The sequence below is a fragment of the Puccinia triticina genome, chromosome 17A (genome assembly GCF_026914185.1).
Source record: "Puccinia triticina chromosome 17A, complete sequence".
Classification (NCBI taxonomy): domain Eukaryota; kingdom Fungi; phylum Basidiomycota; class Pucciniomycetes; order Pucciniales; family Pucciniaceae; genus Puccinia; species Puccinia triticina.
Window position 1 is genome coordinate 101,499 of NC_070574.1, and position 14,491 is coordinate 115,989.

The 14,491-nt window shown below is 46.6% G+C and overlaps 2 protein-coding genes across 2 annotated transcripts; one reads left to right on the forward strand and one right to left on the reverse strand.

The window, feature by feature from the left end:
• Positions 1-2,459: 2,459 nt before the first annotated feature.
• Positions 2,460-6,175, forward strand: PtA15_17A12 (uncharacterized protein; the record flags this gene model as incomplete). Its single annotated transcript, XM_053164213.1, has 4 exons — positions 2,460-2,574; positions 2,660-3,256; positions 3,343-5,677; positions 5,755-6,175. 4 exons carry the CDS (start codon positions 2,460-2,462, stop codon positions 6,173-6,175), a joined length of 3,468 nt encoding a protein of 1,155 aa, XP_053028086.1.
• Positions 6,176-9,679: 3,504 nt separating this feature from the next.
• On the reverse strand, positions 9,680-11,729 carry PtA15_17A13 (uncharacterized protein; the record flags this gene model as incomplete). The annotated part of the gene is made up of 5 exons (XM_053164224.1): positions 9,680-10,706; positions 10,786-11,061; positions 11,151-11,308; positions 11,457-11,519; positions 11,592-11,729. 5 exons carry the CDS (start codon positions 11,727-11,729, stop codon positions 9,680-9,682), a joined length of 1,662 nt encoding a protein of 553 aa, XP_053028087.1.
• Positions 11,730-14,491: the final 2,762 nt, after the last annotated feature.

Here is a 14,491-nt window from a genome sequence, read left to right on the forward strand (position 1 = left end):
GGCAATGAAATCCCCTGTGTGGGACAAGTGGAAGATGGCTATCGAGGAAGAACTCGGCAATCTGATGCGCATGAAGGTCTGGTCAGCGCTCCCGTGCCCGGCCAACAGGAAGCCGCTGGATAGTCGTTGGGTGTTTGCTGAGAAGATGAATGACGAATCGGAGGTTGTGCGCTGGAAAGCGCGTTATGTTGCAAAGGGTTTTACACAAGTACTAGAGGGATACGATTTCAACAAGACTTTTGCGCCAACTGCGACATTTGTCTCTATGCGATTGCTCTTCACCTTGGTGGCGAAGTTCAATTGGCCGGTCCGGTCTTTTGATTTTGTAGCAGCGTACCTCAACTCGCCGATTGACGAGGAGGTCTGGGTAAAGGCCCCTGAAGGACTGGATCTTCCGCCGGGATATGCCATGAAGCTGCATGAGGCCCTGTATGGGACTAAGCAGGCAGCGCGGTGCTGGTGGCTCCACCTGAAAGGAATTCTTACAGGTTTGGGTTACAAAGCTAGCCAATATGATAATAGCTTATATACATTACAGCATGCGGCGGAAACCGGGATCATTTGGATCCACGTCGACGATGGAATCGTGACTGGGTCTTCGGATGGACTACTGCGGCGATTGGAGGCGGGTTTGAAAGGCGTTTTGGAAATCAAATGGACGGATGGCATCAAGTCGATTGTCGGGCTACAGGTTCAAAGGTCCAGTAAAGGTTTCCATCTCCGGCAGCCAAAACTCATTGATCAGATTCTGCGCGAGCATTGGGACAATGCGCTGATCACCCGGATGCCACTCCTTCCTTCACTGGAGCTTGTGACGGATCCGAATGGATGCAAGAAGGATTCAACACTTTTTCGTTCCATCCTGGGAGCTTTCAGTTTTCTGGCAGTAGGTACTAGACCCAACATTGCATTTGCTGTTAACATTTTAGCGCGTTTTTCGGCAAAACCAGGGGTAAATCACTGGAAAGGAGTCAAGCATCTGGTTGGTTACTTGGCTGGATCAAGGGACCTGCAACTGGATCTAGTTCCCGATGAGAGTAAGAAAGCGTTGAAATGTTTTTGTGACGCGTCATGGGGCGGGGAACTTGGACAGTCAACATATGGTATACTCATCAGCTTCTACGGCTGCCCAGTTCTTTGGGCATCACAGCGTTTTGCGACAATTGCAGCCTCGATGTGCCAGGCTGAGTATATGGCACTGGGAATTGGAACCAGGCATGTCCTGTGGGTAAAGCATCTTCTGACTGACATTCTCAAGAGGGACTTCACAGGTCACCTGTTTTGTGACAACGAAGCCGCCATCCGGGTAAGCACGGACGACTCGGCAAATAAACGTGTACGGCACGTTGACCGTGAATTTTACCTCACAAACCAGGCGCTGTTTGAGGCCAAGACTCAGTTAACCTGGGTACCCACGGCGGATCAATTAGCTGACGTGTTCACCAAGGCTTTGGGTAAAGAGCCTTTTGAAAGATTCCGGGGGAGGATTATGTCCGGAGCCTAGGAGAGGGGGGAGTGTTGTAACCCAGTGAGGTTACAGTGAGTTTTCTCTCCTAGACCCCTTTTGTGCTTAGATAATTGCATGTACATAAATAGTCTTCCTCTTTATATACATGAAATTATCTATCCTACCGCGAACCACATTCTGGGTTCCTTTAGTTAAGTTAGCCTTTGGTGGCACTTGCACGGAGCTTGTGTGGGTCGTATGCCTAAACCCAGTCAGACAGGAAACAGTTTTCAGCCTGATCATCATCCCTTAATCCGTTCCTTACCTCTCATGGCACTTCGGAAGTACGAAGAAACCAACCAAACAATAATGGATAAGGACTGTATTCGAGAGTCTGCCGATGATATGTACAGCTGCAGGTTTCATTTGGCTGAGGTATTTCTGCGTTATCAACTCCAATGCTCATCGATATATGGCGCTTGATGTCCTGCCCAAATGGGGGCCGAGAAACCACCTTTGGGCGTCAGTTGATGTTAGCTGGTTGCCAGTCGCAGCTTGTTCACCCAAAGCAGCCCGGTTCAGCGACCCCTTCTGGTGTGTTGCAGCCAGGCAGGCTGCACACGACTCCACGAGGGTATGGCAATTACTTCCTGGCTTAAATCCGTTCGACTCCGAGGAAACTTTTGAACGGTTGCAGAGGTCGAAGCATTGCTGAAAGGGGTGGCAGAAACTAAGGTGGAAACTGGCAAAAACCACAGCCGGGTGGCTTTTAGCTTTTGACTGAACAGCGGAAAATTAGCTTGGCAGACAAACAAAAGCAAGCCACCGACCAAACACAGCAACGGAATTCGAAATGGTCAAGCTTGCCATCCAAGCTGCTTTTAATTCCCCCCCCCCCCCCCCACACACACACAGACAGGACCACCCACCAAAACTAATCCACTTGCCCTTCGACTATCTTTGCCATCCACAGCCGTTCAACCAGGTCGAGGCTATATAACTACAACCCACCATGTCGCCCATCGATCCCTTGACAACAGAGCCCCTTTTACTGTCCTCCTCCTCATCAGAAACAACGCCGGTTTCAAAGTCCGCCTCCCTCGTTCAAACTACCCTAACAATATCAGGTCAGTTGTTTTCTTCGCTTGGCAAAACCCCTCAGTGTTCTCTGCTCGAAGATCTATTAACAAATGTTGTTCCACCTTTTCCCAGGGATGACATGCGGCTCTTGCGTCTCTGCAATCGAGACAAACTTGAAGAAAGTGCCCGGAGTGGAATCGGTCTCAGTGGCGCTCTTGACCGAGCAAGCCGTTATCATTCACGATGAGGAACAGGCCTCCGTTTACTCGATTATCGACCAAATTGACCTTTGCGGATTTAATGCAACCCTAATGAGTAGCCACCCGTTCGTGAACCCGAAGAAGGAAACACCCGTCAAAACGGATACCACTCACCTCAACACAGACTCATCACCCAAACTGCTTGAAATATCCTTCAAAGTCGACGGCATGACCTGCGCCTCGTGCTCATCTTCAATCGAAACTCAAATCAAGAAACTCCCCGGCGTTCATCTTGTCTCGGTGGCTCTCATGGCCGGTCGTTGTAAAATCAGATGTGATGCCAAATCTTGGACAGCGGATGCACTTCGGTCTGAAATCGAGGATCTTGGATTCGATGCAGAAGTCCTGTCCGTCGTCGACTTGAATCCCAGCCTCTCATCACTTTCCAAATCACCTCAAGTCTGTTTAATGGCTGAGAATCGCTCTCAGCTCATTATCATGGGAATCTCAAACACACAAGGTGCTCAAGGTCAGTAGCTGTCAATTTCAATTTCTTTAAAATCAGTCTTCAGATAATTGATTGCGCTTGTTTTTTTATTCATGCTTCCCACGCAGATTTGGAAGATTCAATTGCCAAGATGCATGGTGTTCTATCATGCCAAATCCAGTTCAACAACGGAAATTACACAATGAACCTCAATCACATTCGCTCAATTGTCCCGCTCCGAACAATCGTGGATCACATTTCTTCGCTTGGCTACGATCCTCTGATTGGTAGTGAAAAATCCGCAACAAATTCGATACAGCTTCAATCTCTTGCGCGGACAAAAGAAGTTGCAAGTTGGCGCCGCGCCTGTTGCTCGGCTGCATTCTTCGCCGTCCCAGTTTTCTTCTTACAGATGTTTGTCCCCATGTTCCCGAAATCGAACCTTATCAAGAGATTCTGCGACTCCTCAATCATCTTCCCCGGCTGGTATCTCGGCGATTTCCTCTGTCTTTTCTTGTCTCTCCCCGTCCAATTTGGCGTTGGTCGTCGGTTCTATCGCCCGGCATGGAAATCGCTGCGTCATGGCACGGCAACCATGGATGTTTTGGTTGTTATCGGCACCAGCTCCGCATTCGTCTTTTCACTCCTCTCACTTCTGGTTGCACCGTACTTTATTTCCAGCCGTAGCGTTCCCAGCACATATCACCCAACGATCTTTTTTGACACTTGCACCATGTTGATCACTTTCGTCACTCTCGGCCGATACCTCGAGAATCTCGCCAAGGGGCAAACCTCTGCAGCACTTTCAAAGTTGTTGTCTCTGTGCCCCCCATCTGCCACTCTCTACCTCGATCCTCCCGACTGTACGCAAGAACGGAAACTCCCTACAGAATTGATTGAAGTCGGAGACATCCTCAAAATCATTCCTGGGGACAAGATACCCGCCGATGGCACTGTTGTTAGCGGAGAGAGCTCAATCGATGAGAGTATGGTTACCGGTGAGGCCATGCCTGTCTCTAAAGGCGTTGGTGATCAGGTTATCGGGGGGACCGTCAACGGCTTCGGGACTTTCAACATGCTTGTCTCTCGTGCTGGGTCCGATACGGCGTTGAGTCAGATCGTCAAATTGGTCGAGGAGGCGCAAACGTCCAAGGCCCCAATCCAAGCTTTTGCAGATACCGTCGCTGGTTATTTTGTCCCCACCGTCCTGGCGCTTGGTATGCTGACGTTCGTGGGCTGGATGGTCATTTCACACACCAGCATAATCGACTACATCCCACCCCTCAGACGTTTGTTTCTCACCAGTACGGCGCAAGATGGAAATGGAGGCGGCAAGTTCATGACCTGTTTGAAATTATGTATCTCTGTTATCGTCGTTGCCTGTCCCTGCGCCTTGGGTCTCTCAACACCAACAGCCGTCATGGTGGGCACTGGAATCGGAGCTCAGAACGGGATTTTGATCAAGGGTGCTGGCCCTTTGGAAGCTGCAAACACGATCGACAAGATCATCCTGGACAAGACTGGCACGTTGACGACGGCTCAGTTGCAAGTTGTTAGCATCAGATGGGCTCCCCATTTGAACGGAGGAATCGCCGGAAATGAACATGACAAGGCCAAGAAGCAATTGTTGATGGCTTTGACGGCAACCGAGTCCAGAAGTGAACATCCATTGGCCAAGGCAGTTGCGAAGTTTGGATTGAAGTCTCTAGGGTGGCTCGCAGTGCCTTCAACAGTGCAAGTCAGTGGCTTCGAAAGCTTCACAGGTGCAGGCGTTCGATGTGGGGTGAAACTGTCGAGTGATGAAGGAGAAAGTGCCCATGAGCTTGCAGTCGGAAATTTCAAGTTTATTAGCGGCGGACAGGGTACTCCAGAGATGACCACCGAAGCTACCGGGTCCACTCCATCAAGACTGCTGGACCCCTCGATGAAGAGATTTGAAGTTGAACACGAAGATCAAGGACACACGTGCATCTTTGTTGAATTCGACGGTCAACTGGCCTGCATGATCGCATTGGCCGATTTGCTCAAGCCGGAGGCACAACAAGCTGTAGAAGCTTTCAGAAAGATGGGGATGAGTGTCATAATGGTCACAGGAGACCATCGACGCACTGCACTCGCGATAGCCAGCCAGGTTGGTATTCCGCCCCAAGACGTTTACGCCTCAGTCTCACCAGAAGGTAAAAGATCGATCGTCGAGCAAATGAAAGAAGAACACATCGATTCCTCGTCCCCAAGAGATCGTCAACCGAACTCTAAAGCCAAGCGTCCTTGTCGAGTCGCTATGGTGGGCGATGGGATCAATGATTCGCCTGCCCTGGCTTGCGCTGACTTGGGCATCGCCATGTGTTCCGGTACCGACATCGCAATGGAAGCTGCTGATATCATACTCATGAAATCTAACTTATTGGATGTCGTCTCAGCCATCGATTTATCCAGAAGAGTTTTCAGACAGATCAGATTAAAGTGAGTTGATCAATTTCTTTATGCTTATATTTTGGTCAACATGATTGAAGTCTGATCGTTTTTTTATGACTTGACAGTTTCTTGTGGGCAAGTGTTTACAACTTGATTGGAATCCCATTAGCGATGGGATTCTTCCTACCATGGGGGATCCATTTGCATCCGATGATGGCCGGTGCTTGCATGGCGTTCTCCTCGGTCTCGGTGGTGTGCTCGTCGTTGACGCTGCGGTTCTGGACCAAGCCTATGATCGCCCTGCGGCCTGACGAAGAGTTCGTCCGGGCCGGCCCCTTGATCGAGCTTCGAACTTCCCTACGTCGCCAGCTCTCAGGTCTAGGTGCTCGCAATCCATTCAAGTCCCTTGGTACCGCCTTCCTTAGCCCCATCCGCGCGATTCTTGCCGGTTCCCGCCACGCCCGTTCTGGTTCTTCAGCCTACTATAGCCCCGTCTTGGATACTGATGTCGAGAATGAGGAACTGCTGCCCATGACTGCCGTGTAAAGCTGGACTAGCCAGATATCATCTATTTCTTCTTCTTTTTCTTTCCCTACCATCCTCCAATCATTTATCCTCTCGATGGTTTCATTTTGCATTCGTCATTTGATTATTCACGTGATTTCCCTTTCTGACTTTTTCCGTCTGCGTCTTTGAATAACAAACAGACAATTAATACAAAGACCACAGAACCGCATTCCCTGAAATATTTATATACATCTGAATCTCTTTGTATTTCTTTTTTCACTCTTGCTAAGACTAAACTCGGACCATTTTCTTCTGTTTTCTTGTGTTCATCGTTGCCTAGCAGACTGCTGTATACGCTATTATAGCTTTGTATTTGGAGATGGTGCTGCTTTATATATACATAGATTGCACATAGACAGCACAATTTTTCTGCTTCATCTTTTGAGTGTTGTATTTTCTCATTGTCAGATTTATGCACTAATACAGGCACTCTATGGAAAAATTTCCTCTTCCAACAGGGGGGTTCACAACTGAATTTTACAATATGAACACAATTTCAAAATCTTGGGCCCCGTTTGGCACCGATATAATTGTAGGTGATATAATCGCTGATTAATTCAATAAAAAATACAAAATTCAACATAAAGCCTCCAAATTTTTTTTGTAGGCAACCTACAGTGCTGGTCTCTTCAACTGTGAACCCAGAATCAACTTATCCAGCCATCTTCAGCACCATAATACCATTATATCACTTCATATTGGTTAAAAGTGATATAATGGTATTATGGTGCTGAAGATGGCTGAATCAGTTGGATCTGATTTCAAAGTTGAAGAGACCAGCACTGTAGGTTGCCTACAAAAAAAATTTGGAGGCTTTATGTTGAATTTTCTATTTTTTATTGAATTAATCAGCGATTATATCACCTATAATTATATCGGTGCCAAACGGGGCCTTGGCAAGCTGTCCAGAGTGGGGTGTTGCTCATCAATCAGTGCAGTTTACCAATTTTCAAGAAAAATGTTCATAAACAGGTTAAAATGTGTCAAGTTTTGCAAATTTCAATTGTGAACCCCCCTATTCATTCAGTTTCTCTTTGAACTATTGTCCCTCAGCTTCTTGTAATCATGAAATGATTTTTTCTGAAATTTTGGTGGTGAGATGTATTGTGCTTCCAGGCACATGTCCAGGTCCTATGATTGTGTATGGGTTGGTATGGGCCCAGGGGGCTTGGCCTAGAGCTACATGTCAAGAATGAATAAAATTAAGAACTACACATCTTAGGCTTTGTTTGGAGCATATAATCAGGCAATATAATCAGGCTTTTTGTGACTTCTGATCAAGTTTTGGCAGGCCTGATCAGATGTCACATAGGATGTCAGGCAAAAAAACTCATATATCACCCAGATTATATTGGCTCCAAACAAGGCCTTAATTTACATGGTAATTTTATGATAATAACATGTAGACCATAAATGAGAAGACTGTGAGAGCTAGAATTATAACAAATTACTCTGCTGCAAACCTGCAATGTTCCCAGTGGGGGATTGTCCAGTGCCACACATGCTTTATGGCACATGCTTTATGATTGGCCAAGCAAACTTTGGGCTTGGCCCAGTGTACTTGGGATGATAGGGGTCAACTTTAAACACTTGATACACCACATAGTGGATGTGTCTAGAGAGGGCAAGAAAAAGTAAGAATATAGTAAATTCCCCCTTGTAGGCCTAAAAAGCAGCAAAAAACACAACAAAAGATCCTCTTAATTCTGCCTACAAAAACTACAATGAAATTAAATGATTCCTCAATGAAAAATAACATTACAGTCATTAATTAAAAAGAAAGAAATCCCCCAGTGCCCTCGAGTGGTGTGTAGCAAATAGGGAACAGAAGCTGAAGCCGTCAGCTTCAGTACAGCCTGTACACCAGATCAGCAGTGTGTAAAGAGAGGATTGGTTCAGGGTATGAAGATACCAGTTTTGTCCTCCTTCTTTGGTTACAGATAAATCTTCTTAGGGATTGCACTTTGCACCCAGGTACCTGCCATGTGATTTCAATGAAATATGACACCTAGATCCACAGAGCGGGTACCCGGGTGCCTGGGTGCAGATGGCGGGTACTTGAGGCACACAAAAAAAGAGGGTGAAAGAAATTGTCCTGTCCATTTGCATGCAAACAGACAGGAAACATTAATTGGGTGGCTATCTTGTCTGTTTTTACTCAAACAGACAGGCAGTATTATTGCCCTTTACGTTTGCACACAAACAGACAGGGCTGTATTATTGCACTGTAGGTTTGCACACAAATGGTCACAGAAGTATTGTTGGCCTGGATGTTTGGATGCAAACAACAGCATGATTGTGTGGCCATCCTGTATGTTTGCAGGCAAAAAGACACAGGCTGATCTTGCAAATGGCCCAGTCAGACAGGCGGGTACCCAACCCAGGTACCCGGCCTTACTCTAGCAGAACTAGACACCCGCACACGCACCTGGCACCAACCAACGGGTACCCGCAGCCATCTCTAACTCTGCTCCAATCTGTCACACCAGGTGGTTGCAGATATTGGTAACATAAAAGTAGGGTCTTGATTAATTGACTACCCTAAATTCAATTTCCAACTACCAAACACGTGTTACATTGGGAGGACCACTACCAGACATTGCCCCCGGGTTGCCCGGACCAAAAATTGACCTGGGCACATTTTGGTAGTTGGAAGTTGAAAAGGGAAATAACAAACAGTAGTTGGATTTACAATTTTTGTGGTGATGGCAAAAATAAATAAAAATTCATAACTCCTCACTGCGGTGCCCAAGCCCCGCCAAACTTTTACAGAGGGCAGAAACCTCTCTCAAGAGCACATGGGGAGCTGTATGGAATTAGCACACCCCAGGAATGGGGTGTGCTATTGTGCGCCCATTTTGGCTGGTGTCCTACTAGTACTAAGGAACACCACCAAAACCATAGTCATGGTGCCACAAAGGGTCCCAAAATATTATATTGCAGAGAAAAGGCCCTGAAATCAATGTGGTAAGCTGCATGGCATTATTACACCTGATCATTTTGTTTTCAGAGCTTAATCTGTTCACTGTAAAATTTTGAGACCCTTTGGGGCACCATGGCTATGGTTTTGGTGGTGTTCCTTAGAAGGACACAGCCAAGACGGACAAGCAATATACTTCAAATCTTCTCTTACAGTGACCATGGTACAGATTGGGGTGCTGTGGGTATCAAAGGGGCCAAGGAACCTAATGCAATCTGCATCTGTATTGATCATGCTTATTGTTAATTGGTGGATATATTTTTTAATTTGTGGTTAGTTGATTGGGGTGGACAAATTTTAGAAGTACATCATATTACATAATATGAACATCATTTACTGTCTATTAACAGAAGATGTAACAAGATGGTAAGATTTGCTCCTTGTGTAACAGGTATTAAGAAGTTGGTCGATGTGGGGGATTCCTTGTAGCCAGAACGGTCTCGTATTCGCTGATGTGACTAGCAGCACCTACAACCATGTGACTTGTGAAGAAGAGGAGCTGCTCATTCAATTTGCATACGATCATCGCCATGACTACCCGATGCCTGCGCGCGGGCCACGTCGTCTTTCAGTTTATCCTGCACTGCGGTGGATTGAGTGCTAGACTTAGCAGTCTGAGCGCGTTTGCGACCGGGATTGGTGAGGCCATAGTTGGCTCTCGTCCGCGATGCAGGCAAACTCTTGAGGCCCGAAGTTAGGTCAGGAGCAGTGGTAGTCGTTGGAACCCTTGCGCTGGTGGGGAAGTAGTCGAGGAGACCGGTCGAGCGGGACTGAGAGGGTCGTTCATCTATTGCCTTCTCCCGATCCTTCTCGATTATTTCTTCTTCTTCTTCGAGCCATTGTGATAAGCTAGGGGGGATCAATTGCATTTGAACACTCGGCGCTCCATGCATATATCGCAAACGTTCGAGAATCCCGATCCGGAGACCTTCGAGTGTCTTTTTTGAGTTGCTGTTGTCAACCTTCGTGACCAGATTGACATGTAGACGGGGTTCATCTTTGAATATCGAGTCGTAGGGCGTCGAGGGTAGGTGATTGGATATACTGGGACAGGTATCAGAGACCAACAGCGACGTTTCATAAGTCCAACAGCGCGCCACATTACGTGGTGTATAGCCTCCTCCACCCAAAACCATAAGCGGGATCCGAAAAGCCTTGATAAACCGAACACATTCACCATGCGCGGCAATGCTAATGTTGAAGCCACCCAGTCGATCTCCACCCAGTGAGTCCGCCCCGCATTGAAGGACGATCACACTTGGTCTAAATGTGGTAATGATTGGTTCCATGACCGAACGGAAAAGATTCACATAACTTTCATTATCGATTCCGTCCGAGAGTGGCAGATTGAAGCTGAAGTTTTTCCCTAGCCCGTATCCAAATTCGTCAATCGTACCCGTACCGGGGAAGAATTCCCCGTTGTACTTGTGGAATGAGACTGTGCACACTCGATTCGAGAGATAGAATGCCTCTTGGACTCCATCTCCATGGTGAATGTCGATATCGATGTAAAGTACTCTGGGATGGATCCTATGTTTTGAAAGACCAATTAGTAAGAACGCCCACTCCTTCCCAAAATATTAACAATGAAAGGGGAAAGAAAACAAACCTCAGGAGCTCAATAATTCCAATCACGATATCATTCACGTAACAAAACCCGGAAGCTTCAGATTTTTTGGCGTGATGTAGACCACCAGACCAGTTAATTGTGATATCTGAAGTACCCGAGTTGAGTTTCCGGGAGGCCATTAAGCTTGCACCGGCATATTGACGACAGAAGTCGTAAATCCCGTCAAACATCGGACAGTCTTCTCCCGTGTTGTGGTCGCCTGGATTTTTCGCTGGATTGTTGGTCTTGGGATCTTCTCCTAGTCGTATGTTATTTCTATAAAAAATGATTATTGGTTTGAATTTTGATCAGGATGATGCGAGTTAAAGTAAGGGGAAGGAAATAGCTAGGGGAGAGATTCGTACCGCTCTAGGAAATCCAGATAAGATGATGAATGAAACGAGCCTAATTCTTCTCGACTTGCCAGCCGGGGGGAGTGATATTCCATGTGATGATGCAAGCCATAACCGGCCACGAGATGGTTGAGGATTGTGAGTCGATGGGGCTTCATGGGATGCCCTTTCTAGAAATAATTCGATAGGATGATTGAGAGTGGATAGGAATACATATCGAAGTAGGGCGGATGTTCGTAGATCAAACGGATGGAATTTTCTGTAAACTATCAGCGGATGAATTATATTTGATTTCCTTATAAATTCTGATCAACAGACCCCGAAATGGTAATCTCCGACGCCTTTGGGGAAATAGTACGAAACTCTCGATGGAGCATGAGCCTGTTAGATAAACATAGGAGAAGGGGTTCAGTTTTGAGCTGATGGTGGTTGGGTGATAAAAGGAGAGCTTACCCTGATCAATGGGTCAGTCATTTTCCATGGCAGGTCTTTCTCTTCCGTTGCTGAGGATGTAGCTGTGTGCGATCGGTTTGATTGGCTTGGATCAAAGTCGAGGAAACATGGCGATGCAGCGAAAGTGGGGAGGTTCATGGTTGAAACGAGGTGGCACGCAGAACGCGGTGGGTTGGGCACACAACCGATGCAGGCGCACCTCGGGCCTCATGACCAGCCGCAGTCTGACCCAGGCAGACCGTCCAGTCGACCCGCATCTGACGTCACTTGCGCCTCACGCAAGCCGCGGAGTCGAAGCCGCACTTGAACACAACCTCCGTCAGGAGGGACTTTACACCGTACCTTCCCAAGTTAATGGTGCACGGAGAATGGAATTTTCATGCCTCTTTTCACTTTGCTTGTTATGCACTTTGCATAGAACAACTTTTCTGTCTTTTTTTGGGCTGATTGTCAGTGCAAGATGGTATTCAAGGGCCTTGTATTTTTTTATATGTATGTACTGCCACACATGTCTTCTTTTGATGCTGAGCTACTCCATGATAAATCATGGAATAAACCTGGATGAACTTAAAGTGTGACCCTGGATTGCGCATGTCAACTGACAGCACTTGCTTGAGTTTTTTCCATGGTGTGCAAAGAAAAAAAAATATGTTCAAAAAATTATTAACAATCAGGACCCAGCGCTAGAGCTACAAGCAGAGAGAGGTACACCGCTTGTATGAAGGCTAGATGTTGAAGAGCTAATAAGGTAAAATTGACTAGAAATTGACCAGGGTAGGGCACAAGTTGCCCGTCGGGAGGGTGGCCTTGGCCTCGCGAAAACGCTCCGATTGATTGTCTCATTCAGTTCGCATCGTCTTCAATATGAGCTTTCGCCCAGGAGTCCACCAGAACACTGGCTCCCCATCTAGCAACCTTATCTTCGGCCTTCTTTTTGGCCGCTTTTTTTTCTTCTGCTGCCCGGCTTCGTGCAAGCCTTGATTCCATTATCTCGTTCAGAGGGACCCGCAAATCGGCCATTGCATGTTCAACAAGGGCCACCAGGTCGGGTATTGCCCGGCGTTTCCATTCTTCATAGTCGGTGTCAATCTTTATGAGCCTAGTCTGGTGTCTTTCGGCGGTACGGATACTCGGACGCGCCAATTCATTCGCAAATTGAACCTTTCTTTTTAAAATTGCTGGACCTTCCGAGTCGGTAAAACCTGAGGCTTCGTATGCTATGCTGAATTTCTGCAGAACATCATCTGGAGTTTTGTAATTAGGAGGTTCACTTGACCGAGCGACTTCGAAGTTGCCGGAAGTCAGTCAAAGGACAGAATGAGGAGAGCTCAATACATATGATGGAAAGATAAGCAAATATCTTACGGGAGCTTTCTGTAGGAGCGCATAGTAACAAGTGCTCACTGGCCCCTAGCATGTGAAGGGCAATGTAAAATAACGGTTTCCTCGCCATGATCATGATATCCTCGTATTGAAGGTTAAGGGCCGAATGATGGATCAAGCAAGTGATTATGATTGATTTAATGTGTGTTATGTGAGTTAAAGGACGCCTTGGTGTTTTTGTCGAACTGGGCTGAAATATTTTCGACCAAATAACATATAATCGTTCGATCGCTGCCCTGAACAAACAACTGGAGAATTTGATCAGAGGCTATCAGAGGCCAACTGCTTGTAACACATGGTCATTCTACCCAACGGACACCCAAACAGCTCCAAGACGCACGTCAAGCACACAACTTCAGATCCCGACTGTGAAGAAATATGTACAAAATACAAATGGACAGAGGATACTGGCCCAAGTATTTTGTATCGGGCAGTTCAAGTGCTTCACAAATGATAAAAAATGATGTATTACCTCCCTACAATCCATTTCACCTACACCACCGCTCGATTATTTTGGAATCGGCGCGTCAGAGAGGCTTCCCTACAATCCATTTCACCTACACCACCGCTCGATTATTTTGGAATCGGCGCGTCAGCTTGGCCGCAGTGTCAGGAACAGTTCTGGCATGACCTGTCAACTCCGAACTTGTGGAAGTCCCTCTTTTGCGGGGGGGGGGGGGGGGGGGGGGGGGCAGCAAACTTAACACAAGCGTACCCTCCTCGGGGGAGCGTAGACTAGCGACCTCCGAAGGAGGGACTTGCCTCTAAAGTCGCATGTCTACGTCACCAGGAAAAATAAACTGTCACTAGAATACAGGTGACATCAGCCTAAGTCCAATGAGCTAACCACCAGCTGCACAGCTGGCCGCATGGACATCCCCCTGTAGGAAACAAAGGGGCCATTGTAGCCTGGTTGTGGTAGCACCAGAGCAGGAAAAAAGTGACAGTCATTGTTTCTTGATGTCAACTGATGTCTGGTGACAATTTATTTTTCCTGGGTATACAGTATTGAGACAAATGGCAGGGAGCAACAATGCAACTATTACGCTACGGTTAGCGTGTAATACACCAATTTAGTGGCATTTTTAGCGCTGCTACGCTAAAATTTAGTTTGACACCAGCATATTACATCTAATGCTAACTTCTATCTAGAGAAAAATCCAAAGTTTTTAATCTCTAGAAAGTAGTGATTTTTAGCGTCTGATTGCTATCTATATTTAGCAGCTCTGCGCTAATATAGCAATATATTAGTGTTCCTTATTGCTACACTAATTCAATAAATAATTGGTGGCAATTATCTAATCTGGGAATAGAGATGGCCATGGGGACCCAGGTACCCGCCATGATTTTGTAAAAATTTAGGTACCCGGACTTGCCACCAACACCCGCGGACAGGTACCAACCTCACTATATTTTACACAACTACAGACCTTTTTTCAATTTTGAAGCCACTAGTCGTTGGATAACAATATCTCATAAAAAAAACCTCGGATTATCAAATCCACAATGATCTGTCA